The sequence below is a fragment of the Bufo bufo genome, chromosome 11 (genome assembly GCF_905171765.1).
Source record: "Bufo bufo chromosome 11, aBufBuf1.1, whole genome shotgun sequence".
In the NCBI taxonomy this organism is placed as follows: Eukaryota; Metazoa; Chordata; class Amphibia; order Anura; family Bufonidae; genus Bufo; species Bufo bufo.
The window spans coordinates 43,062,046-43,082,856 of NC_053399.1; the positions used below are offsets into that span (position 1 = coordinate 43,062,046).

At 41.5% G+C, this 20,811-nt stretch overlaps 1 protein-coding gene across 3 annotated transcripts in view; it reads left to right on the forward strand.

The window, feature by feature from the left end:
- Positions 1 to 20,811, forward strand: part of LOC120981848 (N-acetylated-alpha-linked acidic dipeptidase 2-like) — a 156,009-nt gene that overhangs the window by 43,023 nt on the left and 92,175 nt on the right. For all 3 annotated transcript variants that reach the window (XM_040411611.1, XM_040411612.1, XM_040411613.1), the window contains 2 exons: positions 739 to 829; positions 3,977 to 4,072. In XM_040411611.1, the coding sequence (XP_040267545.1) occupies positions 739 to 829; positions 3,977 to 4,072 (187 nt within the window). The remainder of the gene's footprint in view (positions 1 to 738; positions 830 to 3,976; positions 4,073 to 20,811) is intronic.

The following is a 20,811-nucleotide window of genomic DNA, read 5'->3' on the forward strand; positions in this document are numbered from 1 at the left end:
TTCGGTAAATGTGGTGCGGTACTGATGAGGCCGAGGCGTGTGGGTTATCAGTACCGCACCACATTTACCGAACTTTGTTTGTATCTGTGCACATTCATGGTGTTTCATATGCATCAGCCATTTGAAGTTGTATTAACTTTATTCATAGTTCCCAGGACGTTTATTCTCGTAGGAAATACGCTCCCAAGCACAAGCTCTTTATATAGAGTACATCCCCAACTGGAGTTCCATTATCCGGGTTTTTATTTTTATTGGTGTCATATAAATGTCAAATGCAGGGCTTACCTTCAAATATGATGCATTATTTTGCTTATTGAGTTACCCAAGATCCACAGCAGTCAGACCACTGAATAATTTGCATGCAATGCTATAAAAATATCTGCCCCAATCCAAATGTTTTTGCATATTTGTCTCATAAGAGCTCTAAATTTTAAAATCTTCAAAAAAGAGGAGCTGAACATGTAACAGGATGTTTGGAATTACATCAATTTAAAGGGAAGCTATCATCAGATAATGACCTATTATTTGAATTAGGTTTCAACATTAAACATCTTTTTAAATAATTTTTGGTTATTTTTTTTAATCTTTAATGTTTTTAAAAAAAGTCCTAAAATCCTACACTTTTTGCACTGGTCACTGACTAATAGGCTCCAGTTCTTGGTCTGTACAGATCACTTTTTCAGCAGTCATCACAAGCTGCCACTGTAAACATAGCATACGTATATTTTTTCCTTTCAGATTCTGCATTTTTCTTAGATGAAAAGGACATCAAATTACCCAAAATTCCAGTGACACCCATCGGTTACAATGATGCTGTCAAATATCTCAGGTACATTTACAGTTCACTTTTGGAAACCATGATGTCAGGACTGTGCATACACATATTATTGTGAATGCCGTTTAGAGCGCACTCTGGTATAATGAATGGCAACTTAAGTGTGCCACGTAACCATTGTGTTTCAAATACAAAAGCAGTGCAACCAAGAACCGTATTTCAAGGCATGGAACAATAGTAGTAGTTTGAAGTAAAATGGCAGCTTCACATTTTACTGATGCCATTCTGCATGTGAGAATACAGCCCTAATGCATACATAGACAATCAAGTCACATTAATATGACCACAGCTAATATCCTGAGTAACCACCTTAGTCTACTTTCACACTTGCATTCAGGTGTCCGCTCGTGCGCTCCGTTTGAAGGGGCTCACGAGCGGTCCTGAACGCAGCCGTCCGGCCCTAATGCATTCTCAGTGGAGGCGGATCCGCTCAGAATGCATCCGCCTGCCAGCGCTCAGCCTCCGCTCCGCTCAGTGAGCGGACACCTGAACGCTGCTTGCAGCGTTCGGGTGTCCGCCTGGCCTTGCGGAGGCGAGCGGATCCGTCCAGACTTATAATGGAAGTCAATGGGGACGGATCCGCTTGAAGATGACACCATATGGCTCAATCTTCAAGCGGATCCGTCCCCCATTGACTTTCAATGTAAAGTCTGAACGGATCCGCTCAGGCTACTTTCTGACTTAGAAAATTTTCGAAGTTATAATGCAGACGGATCCGTTCTGAACGGATGCAAACGTCTGCATTATAGGAGCGGATCCGTCTGATGAAACATCAGACGGATCCGCTCTGAACGCTAGTGTGAAAGTAGCCTTATCTAGCACGGACAGCAGCTAGACGGGCTGGGAATGACTCAGTAAGGTCCTGGTAGGTTGTCACAAGTATCTGGAGCCAGGCTGACTGCAGTACATCCCAAGGCTGCTGGAGGGAGTGTGGGGGAGGATCCATAGAGCAAACACAACCATCGAGGTGGTCCCACAGATACTGAACTGGGTTCATGTCTGGGGAATTAGGGGTCCAGGGTAGTATTTGGAAGTCTTGGTCATGCTCTTCCAATGTTGGACATTAGTAGCTCTGTGACATATCACATTGTCTTGCTGGAAGATGCAATCCTTCTCAGGGAAGACAATCAGCATGTATGTGATCTGCAAGGATGAATTCATACCCAAATTGGTTGATAGTGCCTTCCAAATGGATGAGTGGGCCCAGAGAATGCCACAAAAACATTCCCCAGACCATAACGCTGCCACCACCAGCTTGTGTTCTTCCAGCAATGGTTGCAGGATATTTGTTCTCTGATGTTTCTTGCCTGAGATGCCAATGTCCATCTGTTCAATGAAGCAGAAAACATGACTCATTCGATTCCGATAATTCAGCGAAAATTGAAACACCTTTGTTAGCAGAGGTGCAGTGACCATCTTTCTGCTTCAGAGCCTCATACACAGTAGGGTTCACAGGACTGTTATATTACACATGCTCTGCCAGGCCTCTACTGCAATTGTCTTCAGTTCCTGCTTGTTGTTGGGGCCTTTTCCCTTCAGTTTTGTCTTCAGCAAGTGAAATGCATGCTCAATCGGATTCAGGTCAGGTGATTGACTTGGCCATTGCATAACATTCCACTTCTTTCCCTTAAAAAAAATCTTTGGTTGCTTTTGCAGTATGCTTTGGGTCATTGTCCATCTGCACTGTGAAGCGCCATCCAATGAGCTCTGAAGCATTTGGCTAAATATGAGCAGATAATATTGCCCGAAACACTTCAGAATTCATCCTGCTGCTTTTGTCAGCAGTCACATCATCAATAAATACAAGAGAACCAGTTCCATTGGCAGCCATACATGCCCACGCCATGACACTACCACCACCATGCTTCACTGATGAGGTGGTATGCTTAGGATCATGAGCAGTTCCTATCCTTCTCCATACTCTTCTCTTCTCATCACTCTGGTACAAGTTGATCTTGGTCTCATCTGTCCATAGGATGTTGTTCCAGAACTGTTAAGGCTTTTTTAGATGTCGTTTGGCAAACTCTAATCTGGCCCTCCTGTTTTTGAGGCTCACCAATGGTTTACATCTTGTGGTGAACCCTCTGTATTCACTCTGGTGAAGTCTTCTCTTGATTGTTGACTTTGACACACATACACCTACCTCCTGGAGAGTGTTCACCAGTGCGTTCCTTCTTTTTAAGAATGTTCAAAACAGTTGTTTTGGCCACGCCTAATGTTTTTGCTATCTCTCTGATGGGTTTGTTTTGTTTTTTCAGCCTAATGATGACTTGCTTCACTGATAGTGACAGCATTTTGGATCTCATCTTGAGAGTTGACAGCAACAGATTCAAAATGCAAATAGCAGACTTGAAATGAACTCTGGACCTTTTATCTGCTCATTGTAATTGAGAAAATGAGGGAATAACACACACCTGGCAATGGAACAGCTGAGAAGCCAATTGTCCCATTACTTTTGGGAGGCACATATGCAAACTGTTGTAATTCCTACACCGTTCACCTGATTTGGATGTAAATACCCTCAAATTAAAGCTGATAGTCTGCAGTTAAAGCACATCTTGTTTGTTTTATTTCAAATCCATTGTGGTGGTGTATAGAGCCTAAAATGTTAGAATTGTGTAGATGTCCCAATATTTATGGACCTGACTGTATATGCAGCCCAGCTCAGGCAGTGCAATGATGACATGGGCTACATGAACTAGGATTAAATCCTATTAGAGGAAACGCAGGGGCAGGGAGACATTGCCTGACAACAGTGATGCAGTTGAATATGCAGAGATGAGTGTTTACACAATGGAAGCGTACATAACCCTTCTGCTGCCCCCCAACCTGGTGGCCCCTGAGGCGATCGCCTCCCCTCGCCTCATTGGCAGTGAACCCCTGGACTCATTTTGCCGTATGTCAATCTATACTGCAGATCTCCGCCAAGGATTTCACCATTTGTATGGAGGGGGTGAATTCCACAGAAAAACACCACATGTAATACATTGTTTTTTTGTTTGTTTTTTTGTTTGTTTTTTGTGGGGAGGGGGAGGGACAGACCATTGTTTTTGTATGGGCAACTTTTTCTGAAAAGCATTTCTGAATAATGACCTGCATGTCTTGTAGTCACTTACTTTGGTGTGTACTTATATCTCCTAGTAAGTTGTCTGGAATGGAGGTGCCAAATAAATGGAAAGGCAATCTGAACATCACGTACAGAGTTGGACCTGGGTTTGCATCTCCTTATGAAAAGAGGTAAGGAGTTTTTCATCAAGGCCCATCTTGATAAAATTATGCTTACATCATATTATTTTGTTTAAAAAGGGGTTGTCTATGCAGAAATATCTCCGGTGTATCACTAGGATGAGCCATTAATTTCTAGAATGTAAAGAAGAGCGAATCGATTCGTATTAACAAGAGTTCTTCACCTGTGAGGGGCTGTCCTCGCTGCCACTTGATTGACAGTGCCAGGCATCTCGCACGGGCCTAATCTTGCACTTGTGCCACTGCTCAAGGTAGCAGCGCAAGTGCAGAGGCTCTGCTTCCAATCTGCTTGTGGAGCAGTGACTATTCATGTGCTGCTCGTGGCGCATGCACAGTTGCTGCTGTAGAAGCTTGTAGAAGTGATAGTGAGAGTCAAATTGGTCAGAACCCATTGTAGGCCTTATCCGATTCCAAGAATTTTCAACTGATCAATATCTGATCAGTGGGTGTCCGACACTCAATCGGCTGTTTGAGCACCATGACCTTCTCGCAGTTTACAAAGCACAGTGCCATACATCGTACAGTGGCTGTGCTTGGTATTGCAGCTCAGCCGCATTCACTTGAATGTGACAGAGCTGCGCGTATGCAATGTGACTGATAAACATGACATCACTGGCCTAGGGATCACTGGCCTAGGGAAAGCTGCAAGAATGCCTTCTTAAACAGCTGTTCGGCGGGGGGTCACAGGTTTCGAACCCCCACCGTTCAGATGCTGATGACCTATCCAGAGGATAAGCTAAGATGCGGCAAATCTATGCCAACTCACATTGTTTTAAAAGGGAACGTGTCACCACATAGCTTGCTATAAAACTATCTTACATACCAGATGCACGCATCTCCATACATTTTAATAGTGTTGGTCCTATTTCCATTAGAGGCCCCATTGTGGGGAAAGATGAAAATGACTCTTACTGGTCATTGGATTTCCCATAGCACTGCCCCCCGAGGACAGGAAACAACATAGAAGCCCAAAATAAAAATGACTCCTCCTACCTGCTTCAGTTAATGACAGAGAAGACAGAGATATGCTTCACACAAAACATTTATATTAGCAGAAAATAAAAGGTAACATGCAAAGAAATCCGTCACATGACAATAATGAAAAAGAAAAAACAAAAAGTGGGGGAGGGATACCCCAGTGCTGTTGTTGGGGCTATGGGAAATCCAATTACCATCTTTTCCTCATGCCTTCCCAATGGCACTGACAGGAGGATTTTAGGAAAATCCTAGTGGGGGGGAAGGAGGGGGTGAACAATGCAGAAAGGACCTTACACCCAAAAGTTCTGATTTGCGAGCAAATCTGGTTTATAAAGTTTGACCAAGTTGTAGCTTTACAAATCTGATCTACCGAGGCGAATACATTTTTAGCCCAGGAAGTGGAGATTGCTCTAGAGCAGGCATGCTCAACATGCGGCCCTCCAGCTGTTGCAAAACTATAACTCCCATCATTCCCTGACAGCCCACAGCTATCATCCTACAGAAGGGCATCATGGGACTTGTAGTTTTACAGCTGGAGGGCCGCAGGTTGAGCATGCCTGCTCTAGTGGAATGTGCTTTGAGTCCCACTGGGGCGGGAACATTCTTTTCCTGGTAACAGAGAACAATAGTAAGTTTTATCCAGCGGGCTATAGAAGCTTTTGAGGTTACCAGTCCTTTATTTTTTTTCCCTGGAACGGTCAGATTTTCTGAATTCTTGTGTTGCATCCAAATAGGTTAGGAGACATCTTCATACATTCAGATTATGGAATGTTCATTCCTGCTCTGTAGTGGGAAATACACTGAAGGAGGTGAGAGATGCTTCCTTTTGGCAATTAAGTTTTGAAAAACCTTAAAGGGAACCTGTCACCTGGATTTTGGGTATAGAGCTGAGGACATGGGTTGCTAGATGGCCGCTAGCACATCCGCAATACCCAGTCCCCATAGCTCTGTGTGCTTTTATTGTGTAAAAAAAACGATTTTATACATATGCAAATTAACCTGAGATGAGTCCTGTCCCTGACTCATCTCACGGACAGGACTCATCTCAGGTTAATTTGCATATGTATCAAATCGTTTTTTTTTACACAATAAAAGCACACAGAGCTATGGGGAATGGATATTGCAGATGTGCTAGCGGCCATCTAGCAACCCATGTCCTCAGCTCTATACACAAAATCCCGGTGACAGGTTCCCTTTAAGGTAGAAAGGCTGGTGAATGTTTTAGCACAATTCTGTCGTTCAAGACAGTAAGGTAAGAGACTTGCATGAAAAAATCTGGATCCCCTACTCCTCTGGCTATGGTAATAGCTAACAAAAACATTGTTTTTAAGGGTGGCAATTTTAAGGGTATCACTTCTAGTGGTTCAAAGGGAGCCTTTGTTAGGACAGAGAGAACCAGATTTAGACTTCACAGAGGTATTTTACAAAATGAGTGGGATGAAGTCTGTCTGTCCCGTTAATAAACCTCTTAACTAATGGCATTTCCGCAAGACTTCGATCCATGAAAGCACTAAGGGGCTCAACCAGGACTTTCAAAGTATGTTCTAAGGCCCTTGTCGAACCTTGCTTGTGCAAAATCTAATATGAGGCCCAGATCTGTAGGCTTTTCTGGATCCCACTTATTTCCTTAGGACAAAAAAAGATATCCAGGTTCTAACATAATTTTAGAAGGTATTTTCCTTCTGTTGTGCAGCAAGGTAGATATCACCTCATCAGAGAGGCATTTCTGTTTTAACAGGCCCCATTTAACTTACATACTGTGAGACAAAGCTGTGGGATGTTTGGATGATGAACTGGACCCTGGAAGCTATGTAGTAACAAATTCTCTTCAAGACTGGTGTATAAATTATATGGCCATTTAGGGCTCATTCAGATGATCAACGTTCACATGTGAGTGCTGTCCAAGCATAGAATGGACAGAACCCCCATTGAACACTGACCCATTATAGTCAATGGGCCAATTCACATTTGCGACTTTCCACATGGACCATCTGCACATGCAGAGAAAATTGCATCATGAACCATTTCCAGGCCTGATTTTGGAACAAGACTCACCCATTCAAGGGATAAACACTAGTAGCACATGTACGCCATCCATTATTTACATTTGGTCCTTTATGCCATTTACTTTTAAAGACATCATGTTCTAGGTATGCCATTTTTTCCTGCCATTTCCCATAGGCTTCTATACGGAGCTGAAAAATGCCAAAAGAACCACTAGTTTAAAAGTTACAAACAATAGAAAATGTGAAAAACACAGATAAAAAAAAATGTAAAAATGCATGATAATTTTTCAGGAGTTACCTTACAGCCTGAACGCAACTGCATTAGCAAGGACAGCCCAATTTCTTTAATACTGATCCAAACATTAAGGAATGCATCGTTTGTCCTATCAGATCACGCATAAAAATACCTAAGAAAACAAAAAGCACTGTGTGCTACGGTAATTTGTCAGTCCATTATTGGACACTCTACAGATGATTCACTTGCAAACTATTTCCCTCTTTGCTGCAGCCATCTTCAGATTGGGGCTCATCAATTCCATTTTACCTTTGTTTATTAGTACTGCAAGTTGGAGCAAGGCATTACTTCATACAACTAGAAAATTATTATTATTTTTTTTGTATTTTCTTCATACCCAGTAAAAAAATCAATATATACAGGGTGGGCCATTTATATGGATACACCTTAATAAAATGGGAATGGTTGGTGATATTAACTTCCTGTTTGTGGCACATTAGTATATGTGAGGGGGGAAACTTTTCAAGATGGGTGGTGACCATGGCGGCCATTTTGATGTCGGCCATTTTGAATCCAACTTTTGTTTTTTCAATAGGAAGAGGGTCATGTGACACATTAAACATATTGGGAATTTCACAAGAAAAACAATGGTATGCTTGGTTTTAACGTAACTTTATTCTTTCATTAGTTATTTACAAGTTTCTGACCACTTATAAAATGTGTTCAATGTGCTGCCCATTGTGTTGGATTGTCAATGCAACCCTCTTCTCCCACTCTTCACACACTGATAGCAACACCGCAGGAGAAATGCTAGCACAGGCTTCCAGTATCCGTAGTTTCAGGTGCTGCACATCTCGTATCATCTGAAGGCAATCGTCTATGCTGTGAAGATACGAGATGTGCAGCACCTGAAACTACGGATACTGGAAGCCTGTGCTAGCATTTCTCCTGCGGTGTTGTTATTAGTGTGTGAAGAGGGGAGAAGAGGGTTGCATTGACAATCCAACATTGTGTAGGCAGCACATTGAACACATTTTATAAGTGGTCAGAAACTTGTAAATAACTCATGAAAGAATAAAGTTACGTTAAAACCAATTGTTTTTCTTGTGAAATTCCCAATAAGTTTGATGTGTCACATGACCCTCTTCCTATTGAAAAAACAAAAGTTGGATTCAAAATGGCTGACTTCAAAATGGCCACCATGGTCACCACCCATCTTGAAAAGTTTTCCCCCTCACATATACTAATGTGCCACAAACAGGAAGTTAATATCACCAACCATTTCCATTTTATTAAGGTGTATCCATATAAATGGCCCACCCTGTATGTATATGTATTGGGTGAATAAAGGGTCCCACTTTTTTCACTAAACGGATGTGCCGCGGTGTCTTTCTTCATCTACATTACACACCTTGGTAAGGTGTTTTCACTGCTGGCACCCTAACATCTTATACTGAGGAGTGCTGCCTTGAACTTCCATTTCTATATATATATATATATATATATATAAAAGAAAAAGAAAGAAAGCAGCACACAAAAAATGAACGGGTGCAAAAAAATCCTCCCAGGAGACCTGCGACCAAGATCCCAAATGTAGATAATGTAGCAAAAGAAGGCAGCACTCCAGTTTGCAGTCAAAAAGTGGACGGTTTATTCACTCATCAGCAACGTTTCAGCTCTCACATTGGAGCCTTTTTCCAGCTGAGTAACATGTGCAAAATTACATACATATATAGTGCAAGTAATTACCAGAATACAAATTAACCCATCATATAATAAAGTGCAAATGCATAAACATAATCATCACATTACAAATATAATCAGTGTATTGTCATAATTTGATATAGCAGCAATACAGACATAACCGTAAGAAAATTCATAATATAGTGGATGTGATATAAAATCACCAAACTGTCATAATGACCAATCAAATGTGAAGGTGAACAGGTGTGTTTAAACATGATATAACAATCAAAAAAGATTAAAAACCTTTGAATGAGTCACTTGCGGCTGACAGGGCATGGTAGGAACTGTTGGCGTCCGGAAAGGAGCATGGCGCATGCGCCGCTCCAACCACTATCGCGAGATTCACTGAGGTAATGTGTGGTAAAACAACCACATCAAAGATGGCCACTTTAGAACAATGTTTAAGGGCGCATGCGCGTACCAATGCTACCGCCCATACGAGTTTGACAGACACAGATACAGTGTCCGAGCGCCGCAGTGTACAGCAGAAACAGCTGATCTATTCATCGGGGGCCGACGGGTCAACGTGGGTCACCAGTGAGATATCTGTACATGTGGGATGATGCGGTTGTCACACCGTTAGCATCCCACTGTCCAGACTGCCAGCATATCCGCTCTATGTCCCTTATAGCCATACAGTAGACGATGTCCACTTGAAATCGGCCTGAAGGACACAGATAGAACTGCATCGGGGCTCATAGTATATATAAATGTATATAGAATAGGTCAACTGTACCCGTCTGTATAGGTGTCACCCCAGTCCCAAAGGGGGCTTGAGTCACACCATGGCACAGACCGGTACTGACCATAAATATTAATAGAACTTATTACAAGATTATGAAAAAGGGGATCGCCAACATGTTCCTCCAGGCTTCGCCATACGTGAACATTCGAACTTTTATGCTTCAGAATAATTTCCTATAAAAAAAGAAAAAATATTTAATGTATAGCACATGTTGTTTTCCATATAAGTCATCAAATTGGGAGAGAACACACATAAATTCAATGACTAGACAACCCTAAACTCCACATTTAAACCTTGTGGCCTCAAAGTGCCAAGTGTGTAGATCCAATAAAGTTCACGCTTTTTCAATAACTTTATCCGATCCCCACCTCGCCTTGACAGAGATATTTGCTCCAAAATTCTAAACCGTAGGTCATCTTGTGTATGTTTAGCTTCAGTGAAGTGTTTGGACACTGGGAGATCCATTTTTTGTTTTCTAATTGAATACCTGTGTTGGTTGAGACGGGTTTTGACGTCCCAAGTGGTCTCACCAATATAAAGCAGACCACACGGGCACACCAACAAATAGATGACATAAGACGAATCACATGTTAAATATTGTTTGATCTTAACCCTGTGGCCCAGGGTAGGGTGCAAAAAAGAATCCCCTCTCAACATTAGTTTACAATTGATGCAGTTATAACAAGGATAACAGCCTTTGCGTGTGGAGCCAAAGTAGCTCTCACATGTCTCCCTTGTGGATCCAATATCTGACTTCACCAGTTTATCACCTAAATTAGGGCTACGTCGGTATGAGCATAGAGGTGGCGATTTGAACTCCTGTATTTTCTCAAAATTGCTATTGAGAATTCGCCAGTGTTTTTTAATTATGGCAGCAATCTTACCACTATTGGTACTGAATTCTGATACAAAAGGGATTCTTGCCTGTGTGGACCTGTGCTCACCTAAACCTTCTCTGATGGTTTCTCTAGTAAGTGAATTGATTCTATTCAGTTGTTCTCGAATCAATTTTTTGGGATACCCACGTGTTTGAAATTTGGACCCCATTTCTTGTAATCTATTCTCCGCTGTTTCTGGATCTTGAACAATTTTTTTGACCCTGAGAAGCTGACTGAAAGGGAGAGACCTAATCATAGGTTTGGGATGATGGCTCTCATAACGTAACAGGGTGTTTTTATCTGTGGGTTTCACATATATATCCGTCACTAACCTGTCATTTTGTATGCCAACTTGTGTGTCCAAAAATTGCAAAGATGTCTCTGAATGGGTCAATGTAAACTTTACACTGGGATCAATGGTGTTTAAAAAGCTATGGAAAGCGATGAGGTCCTCCGTGGCGCCGACCCAAATCAGGAAAATGTCATCAATGTAACGCCACCACCCCAGCACATGGCTGAAGTGGTGGCTCACATAGACGACAGACTCCTCAAGATGTGACATGTAAAGATTTGCATAGGTCGGCGCCACGTTAGACCCCATCGCGGTCCCCCGTAACTGTAAAAAGAAGTCATCCTGAAACAGGAAATAATTTCTGGTTAGGATGAACCTCAACAAAGTGCTCAAAAATCGTTGACAGTCCTGACTATAGTTTGTTTTCTGTAAAACATGTTCAATAGCTTGTATGCCCAATTCGTGTTCAATCGAAGTATAGAGGCTTACTACATCGAAAGAGGCCACTAGTGCCCCCTTGGGGATGGAGAGACCACCGATCTTGGTCAAGAAGTCACTAGTGTCTCTGATGTATGATCTTGAGGATAGAGCAAACGGACGCAAAATTTTATCAAGAAAAATCGCTGCTTTACAGAACAGTGAGTCCATCCCCGAGACAATAGGACGTCCCGGGGGTGAAGTCAAAGACTTGTGTATCTTAGGCAAAGTGTATAGGATTGGCGTGGCAGGCTTATCACTATATAAAAAAGCAAAGATTTTTTCATCAATTATATCTTTCTCTTTAGCTGCAATTAATATCTCCTTGAGCTCCCTCAATAGCACAAATTTAGGATCATTATAGATTCTTTCATATACATCAGTATCTGCGAGTTGTTGTCTGATTTCGGCTACATAGGATCTGGTGTCCATGACCACAACCCCACCACCTTTGTCAGCAGACTTGATGGTGAGGTTGCGGTCCGAAGCCAGATCACTAAGTGCCTTTATCTCTGTTTTTGTCATATTAGCAAATTTAAGTGATTGTTGAGAGGTTTCTTGTTTGAGACTTTCAATATCGCGTTTGACCGCCAAACCAAAAGCCTCAATAGCAGGATGATCAATGGCTGGAGAAAAATCACTTTTAACATATAAATCCAAACTTTTCAAAGACAGCTCACTAACACTTGTATTTTCAGATGTAGGTCTGTCATGTTGTTCAGCAAACCATACTTTCAGTTTAATGTTACGCAGAAATCTCTGCAGATCAATTTCTAAGTCAAACCATTTGGTTGCATTTACAGGACAATATGACAGACCCTTATTCAGTACAGATAGTTGTGCAGTGCTCAAAGGTGTTGAAGAGATATTTACCACTATATCTTGCGTCTTAAAGTCCTGCCCTGTTGGGGCTGCACATTTTTCCCTTTTCCTTTGTTTGTGTTGTCTCCTACCCCCTCGGCGAGTTCTGCCGTTCCGGGGGTCCCCCCTAAAAAAGGTGTAGATGACGAAGCAGAATTAATGTCCAACTGTGACACTGTAGCATTTTCCCGGGTGTTATGTCCCTGCGATTTCCTGGTGGTAGAAGGAAATCGCAGGGACATAACACCCGGGAAAATGCTACAGTGTCACAGTTGGACATTAATTCTGCTTCGTCATCTACACCTTTTTTAGGGGGGACCCCCGGAACGGCAGAACTCGCCGAGGGGGTAGGAGACAACACAAACAAAGGAAAAGGGAAAAATGTGCAGCCCCAACAGGGCAGGACTTTAAGACGCAAGATATAGTGGTAAATATCTCTTCAACACCTTTGAGCACTGCACAACTATCTGTACTGAATAAGGGTCTGTCATATTGTCCTGTAAATGCAACCAAATGGTTTGACTTAGAAATTGATCTGCAGAGATTTCTGCGTAACATTAAACTGAAAGTATGGTTTGCTGAACAACATGACAGACCTACATCTGAAAATACAAGTGTTAGTGAGCTGTCTTTGAAAAGTTTGGATTTATATGTTAAAAGTGATTTTTCTCCAGCCATTGATCATCCTGCTATTGAGGCTTTTGGTTTGGCGGTCAAACGCGATATTGAAAGTCTCAAACAAGAAACCTCTCAACAATCACTTAAATTTGCTAATATGACAAAAACAGAGATAAAGGCACTTAGTGATCTGGCTTCGGACCGCAACCTCACCATCAAGTCTGCTGACAAAGGTGGTGGGGTTGTGGTCATGGACACCAGATCCTATGTAGCCGAAATCAGACAACAACTCGCAGATACTGATGTATATGAAAGAATCTATAATGATCCTAAATTTGTGCTATTGAGGGAGCTCAAGGAGATATTAATTGCAGCTAAAGAGAAAGATATAATTGATGAAAAAATCTTTGCTTTTTTATATAGTGATAAGCCTGCCACGCCAATCCTATACACTTTGCCTAAGATACACAAGTCTTTGACTTCACCCCCGGGACGTCCTATTGTCTCGGGGATGGACTCACTGTTCTGTAAAGCAGCGATTTTTCTTGATAAAATTTTGCGTCCGTTTGCTCTATCCTCAAGATCATACATCAGAGACACTAGTGACTTCTTGACCAAGATCGGTGGTCTCTCCATCCCCAAGGGGGCACTAGTGGCCTCTTTCGATGTAGTAAGCCTCTATACTTCGATTGAACACGAATTGGGCATACAAGCTATTGAACATGTTTTACAGAAAACAAACTATAGTCAGGACTGTCAACGATTTTTGAGCACTTTGTTGAGGTTCATCCTAACCAGAAATTATTTCCTGTTTCAGGATGACTTCTTTTTACAGTTACGGGGGACCGCGATGGGGTCTAACGTGGCGCCGACCTATGCAAATCTTTACATGTCACATCTTGAGGAGTCTGTCGTCTATGTGAGCCACCACTTCAGCCATGTGCTGGGGTGGTGGCGTTACATTGATGACATTTTCCTGATTTGGGTCGGCGCCACGGAGGACCTCATCGCTTTCCATAGCTTTTTAAACACCATTGATCCCAGTGTAAAGTTTACATTGACCCATTCAGAGACATCTTTGCAATTTTTGGACACACAAGTTGGCATACAAAATGACAGGTTAGTGACGGATATATATGTGAAACCCACAGATAAAAACACCCTGTTACGTTATGAGAGCCATCATCCCAAACCTATGATTAGGTCTCTCCCTTTCAGTCAGCTTCTCAGGGTCAAAAAAATTGTTCAAGATCCAGAAACAGCGGAGAATAGATTACAAGAAATGGGGTCCAAATTTCAAACACGTGGGTATCCCAAAAAATTGATTCGAGAACAACTGAATAGAATCAATTCACTTACTAGAGAAACCATCAGAGAAGGTTTAGGTGAGCACAGGTCCACACAGGCAAGAATCCCTTTTGTATCAGAATTCAGTACCAATAGTGGTAAGATTGCTGCCATAATTAAAAAACACTGGCGAATTCTCAATAGCAATTTTGAGAAAATACAGGAGTTCAAATCGCCACCTCTATGCTCATACCGACGTAGCCCTAATTTAGGTGATAAACTGGTGAAGTCAGATATTGGATCCACAAGGGAGACATGTGAGAGCTACTTTGGCTCCACACGCAAAGGCTGTTATCCTTGTTATAACTGCATCAATTGTAAACTAATGTTGAGAGGGGATTCTTTTTTGCACCCTACCCTGGGCCACAGGGTTAAGATCAAACAATATTTAACATGTGATTCGTCTTATGTCATCTATTTGTTGGTGTGCCCGTGTGGTCTGCTTTATATTGGTGAGACCACTTGGGACGTCAAAACCCGTCTCAACCAACACAGGTATTCAATTAGAAAACAAAAAATGGATCTCCCAGTGTCCAAACACTTCACTGAAGCTAAACATACACAAGATGACCTACGGTTTAGAATTTTGGAGCAAATATCTCTGTCAAGGCGAGGTGGGGATCGGATAAAGTTATTGAAAAAGCGTGAACTTTATTGGATCTACACACTTGGCACTTTGAGGCCACAAGGTTTAAATGTGGAGTTTAGGGTTGTCTAGTCATTGAATTTATGTGTGTTCTCTCCCAATTTGATGACTTATATGGAAAACAACATGTGCTATACATTAAATATTTTTTCTTTTTTTATAGGAAATTATTCTGAAGCATAAAAGTTCGAATGTTCACGTATGGCGAAGCCTGGAGGAACATGTTGGCGATCCCCTTTTTCATAATCTTGTAATAAGTTCTATTAATATTTATGGTCAGTACCGGTCTGTGCCATGGTGTGACTCAAGCCCCCTTTGGGACTGGGGTGACACCTATACAGACGGGTACAGTTGACCTATTCTATATACATTTATATATACTATGAGCCCCGATGCAGTTCTATCTGTGTCCTTCAGGCCGATTTCAAGTGGACATCGTCTACTGTATGGCTATAAGGGACATAGAGCGGATATGCTGGCAGTCTGGACAGTGGGATGCTAACGGTGTGACAACCGCATCATCCCACATGTACAGATATCTCACTGGTGACCCACGTTGACCCGTCGGCCCCCGATGAATAGATCAGCTGTTTCTGCTGTACACTGCGGCGCTCGGACACTGTATCTGTGTCTGTCAAACTCGTATGGGCGGTAGCATTGGTACGCGCATGCGCCCTTAAACATTGTTCTAAAGTGGCCATCTTTGATGTGGTTGTTTTACCACACATTACCTCAGTGAATCTCGCGATAGTGGTTGGAGCGGCGCATGCGCCATGCTCCTTTCCGGACGCCAACAGTTCCTACCATGCCCTGTCAGCCGCAAGTGACTCATTCAAAGGTTTTTAATCTTTTTTGATTGTTATATCATGTTTAAACACACCTGTTCACCTTCACATTTGATTGGTCATTATGACAGTTTGGTGATTTTATATCACATCCACTATATTATGAATTTTCTTACGGTTATGTCTGTATTGCTGCTATATCAAATTATGACAATACACTGATTATATTTGTAATGTGATGATTATGTTTATGCATTTGCACTTTATTATATGATGGGTTAATTTGTATTCTGGTAATTACTTGCACTATATATGTATGTAATTTTGCACATGTTACTCAGCTGGAAAAAGGCTCCAATGTGAGAGCTGAAACGTTGCTGATGAGTGAATAAACCGTCCACTTTTTGACTGCAAACTGGAGTGCTGCCTTCTTTTGCTACATTATATATATATATATATATATATATATATATATACATACATACAGTGCCTTGCCAAAGTATTCACCCCCCCCTTGACTTTTTTCGTATTTTGGTGCCTTACAATCTGGAATTGACATGGATTGTTTGAGGATTTGCATCATTTAATTTACAGAACATGCCCACAACTTTAATGATGTTTTTTTATTTATTGTGAAGCAAACAACAAATAGGACAAAATAACAGAAAAAGTCAATGTGCATAACTAAAGTCAATACTTTGTAGAGCCACCTTTTGTGGCAATCACAGCTCCAAGTCGCTTTGGATAAGCGACTTGGATAAGTCTCTATGAGCTTGCCACATCTTACCACTGGGATTTTTGCCCATTTCTCCTTGCAAAACTGCTCCAGCTCCTTCAAGTTAGATGATTTGCACTTGTGAACAGCAATCTTTAAGTCTGACCACAGATTTTCTATTGGATTGAGATCTGGGCTTTGACTCGGCCATTCCAACACATTTACATGTTTCCACTTAAACCAGTCAAGTGTTGCTTTAGCAGTGTGTGTGTGGGGTCATTGTCCTGCTGGAAGGTGAACCTCCGTCCTAGCCTCAGATCACACACAGAGTGGTACAGGTTTTGCTCAAGAATATCCCTGTATTTAGCACCATCCATCTTTCCCTTAACTCTGACCAGTTTCCCAGTCCCGGCTGCTGAAAAACATCCCCACAGAATGATGCTGCCACCACCATCTTTCACTGTGGGGATGGTGTTCTTTGGGTGATGTGAGGTGTTGGGTTTGCGCCAGACATAGCGTTTTCTTTGATGGCCGAAAAGTTAAAGTTTAGTCTCATCAGACCAGAGCACCTTCCTCCATACATTTTGGGAGTCTCCCACATGCCTTTTCGCAAACTCACAACGTGCCTTATTATTTTTAGCTAAAAATAATGGCTTTCTTCTGGCCACTCTGCCATAAAGCCCAACTCTATGGAGCATACGGCTTATTGTCGTCCTATGTACAGATACTCCAGTCTCTGCTGTGGAACTCTGCAGCTCCTCCATGGTTACCTTAGGTCTCTGTGCTGCCTCTCTGATTAATGCCCTCCTGGCAGGTTTGCTGTTGTGCCATATTCTTTCCATTTGGTTATAATAGATTTGATGGTGCTCCTGGGGATCAACAACATTATCCCTTACTTGTTTGGAGAGTTCCTTGGTCTTCATGGCAGTGTTTGGTTAGTGATGCCTCTTGCTTAGATGTTGCAGCCTTGGGGCCTTTCAAAAAAGGTGTGTATATGTAACAACAGATCATGTGACACTTACATTTCACACAGGTGGACATTATTTCACTAATTATGTGACTTCTGAAGGTAACTGGTTGCACCAGAGCTTTTTATTGGGTTCCTAACAAAGGGGGTGAATACATTTGCACATGCCAATTTTCTGTTTTCTATTTCTAAATAATAGTTTTATTTATATATTTTTCTCATTTCACTTAACCAACTTAGACTATTGTGTTCTGATCCATTACATAAAATTCTGATTAACAAAACATTGAACTTAAGGCTGTAATGTAACAAAATACGAAAAAAGTCTAGTGGATTCAAGGAAACAGAATTACCGGTAAGTCTAATTACGGTTTTCCATTTCATCAACTATGATGGCCATAAGTGAGAACTAGCAGATTACTCACACGGGGGAAGGCTTGCAGCAATCTCTGGCCAAATGCCAAATCCGCTGAAGCAGATAGGTTAAGATGATAATGTTTAATAAAAGTATTAATACTGGACCAGGTGGCAGCCTTACAAATCTGGTCTAGGGAAACGCCTGCCTTCTCTGCCCAAGAAAAAGCCATGACCCTGGTAGAATGAGCCTTGATACTTGGGACACAAGAGAGATTCTGAAGAGAATAACAAGAAATGGTGAATCTAATCCAGAGGGCTATAGAAGCCTTTGAAAGCTTTTTCCCCTTATTCCAACCCCCAAATTGAATCAATAGGTTATCATCCTTCCTGAAGGATTCTGATGTTTCTAAGCTGAAAGCTAGAGCTGAAAAAAGATGGCAGAACAATTTCTTGGTCTGTATGAAAGTTAGACACTACCTTGGGTAGGAACCCTGGATCTAATCTTAATACTATTTGATCATCAGATCTTTTCAGATATGGTTCTCTACATGAGAGGGCCTTAATCTCACCCAAACGCCTAGCCGATATGATGGCGATAAGGAAAGCAGTTTTGAAAGACAGGTGCTTTACTGAAATTTCTGATAAGGGAAAAAAGGAAACGTTTTTTTTTATCTCCTCTGACCAGTCCCCCAGAAAGCAATGAGGTCCTTCTTTTGCTCCCCAACCTTAGGCACAATGCATCAGTCACAATCTGGATTTCTGGTATTTTGAGCCATCTAAAACCTTGCAGATTTAGTTTTTCCACCAATTCAGGTCTACTTTTACTGACAAAGGAACCTTGATCATTTTGTCTAGGGAAGATTGTTTCTTGTCCCAATTCTTTAAGATCCAGGCCTGAATGAGTCTGGTGTGGGCTTGACTCCATGAGACCGAAGTTATTTAGGAGGTAAGGAGACCCAGGATGGATACTCATTGCATTTCTTATAGAACATTTGTGTTGAGTCTGAAACTTTGTTATCTTCTCTTTGAGGGAAATTACTTTGTCCTGAGGGAGAGAAGTTGTCTGGGATACTGAACGCCCAGGAACCTTATGTTTGTGGACGGGGTGAGGACAGATTTTTTTTAGATTTATTACCCACCCAGGTTTGTTAGGTCCTCTATGAAATCCTTTGTGATCTTGGAGGTTTCCTTTTCTGAGTCGCCGATTACGAGAAAGTCGTCTCATTATGGTAAAATGTTCGTGCCTCTTTCTCGTAAGAAAGTTATTACCTCTACTACCAGCTTGGTAAAAATTCTCAGAGCTGACGATATTCCGAAAGGTAAAGTCATATATTGAAAATGGTGAAAAGTACCCTCTGGATCTTTTATTGCGAACCTTAAGTATTTTTGTGAGCTTTGGTGAATAGGTATGTGGTAATAGGCGTCTTTTAGATCTATCAACATCATAAAGCACCTTTTTTGATCAAGGGGACAGTAGAGGGAATTGATTCCATCTTGAATTTTTTATATGTAATTGATTTTTTTAAAAGTTTAAAATTTATTATAGTACGGAAAGAATCGTTGGGCTTTTTGACTAAGAAAAGCCTTGGATAGAAACCTTTTCCTTTTTCTGGATCTGGAACCTTTACAATCAATCCTGATCTGACAAGATCCAATATCCCCTGCCAGATTTTTGATTGAATTACCGGATTGTGGACCGTGACCTGGAATTTCTTTGGAGGGGTTGAAGAAAATTCTATTTTCTAACCTTGGTCTATGATGTTTAGGGCCAAAGGGTTTGAAGTAATCAACTCTCACTGACGTAGAAAATTCTTTAGCCTGTCTCCCACTCTGGCGTCATTTTTTATTACTCTGTTTGTTCTGAAGGTTAAAGAGGAACCCTCTGCCTTTGCCCCCTTTCATATAGCTCCAGCTTCCCATTTTACCTTTATCCCTATAGTCTCTGGACTGGGAATTATAGGGCTGAAGGATGTCTTTTTACCGTCTTTTTCTTTGGGAAAACCCTTCTTTTTGTCTGCAGCTTTCTCGAGTATTTTATCTAATACTGGACCGAAAACATACTCTCCCCCGAAAAAGCAATGGAACATAGTCTCCCGACCAGACTTTCATCCATAAAGCCCTTCTGGTAGAGTTTGAGAGAGCTGCATCTTTAGCTGCAAAACTTACTAATTCCGCTGAAGAGTCTGCCAAAAATGCTGTAGCTGATTTTAATGAAGGGATGGAATTTATTATGTCTTTCCTAGGGGTTTCGTTTTTTAAATGTTCATCTAACTCGTTCAACCAAAAATACATGGCTCTAGCGACAGATATGGCCGCGATATTTGTCTTGATACCAAACATGGATGCTTCCCAAGCTTTCCCCTAAAGGGAGTCAGCTTTACACTCCACTGGATCGTATAATTGCGATGAATCTTCAAACGGCAAAGCAGTCTTCTTACCACTTTTGCCACCTGAATATAGATTTTAGAGATCTCAAAGATCTTCGATTCAGCAGGATCAAAACGTAATCTATTCCTGAATTCCAGGTACACCCCTAGTCTTTTTTCAGGCTGTATCCACTTGTCCAGGATCATATTCTTAACATTTCATTATTGGAGAATACCTTAGATGTTTTGGTACGTAACCCCCCAAACATCTCGTCCTGGACTGTACGAGGCTTAGGGACATTCTAAATCCTCATAGTGATTCAAACAGCCCTGAGTGATTCCTCCATTTCATCTGAGGAGAAATAATATTTTTTCTCATATTCTATTATTTCTCCTTCAGAAATTAGATCTTCCTCAATCTCGGGCCTAGAGGTAGAAGCTTCCTAGTCTATGTCCTCTGGGTCAGAGGAGGATGAGACAAACAGTCTAGGTTATTTAGGTGGAGGAATTGAAGAACTAGGGGCCCTAAGGCAGGCTATGGAAGATTTGATTTCTTCTTGAATTGATTTAACTTCAGAAAAAATAAATGGTTGGCCCTCTTTGATGAGATCAGAGACGCAGACTTCGCATAAGTTCTTTTTATAATTCTCAGGGAGTCTTTTGGTACAAGTGGCGCATTTGAGAGACTTGGATTCAACTCTAGTCTATTTT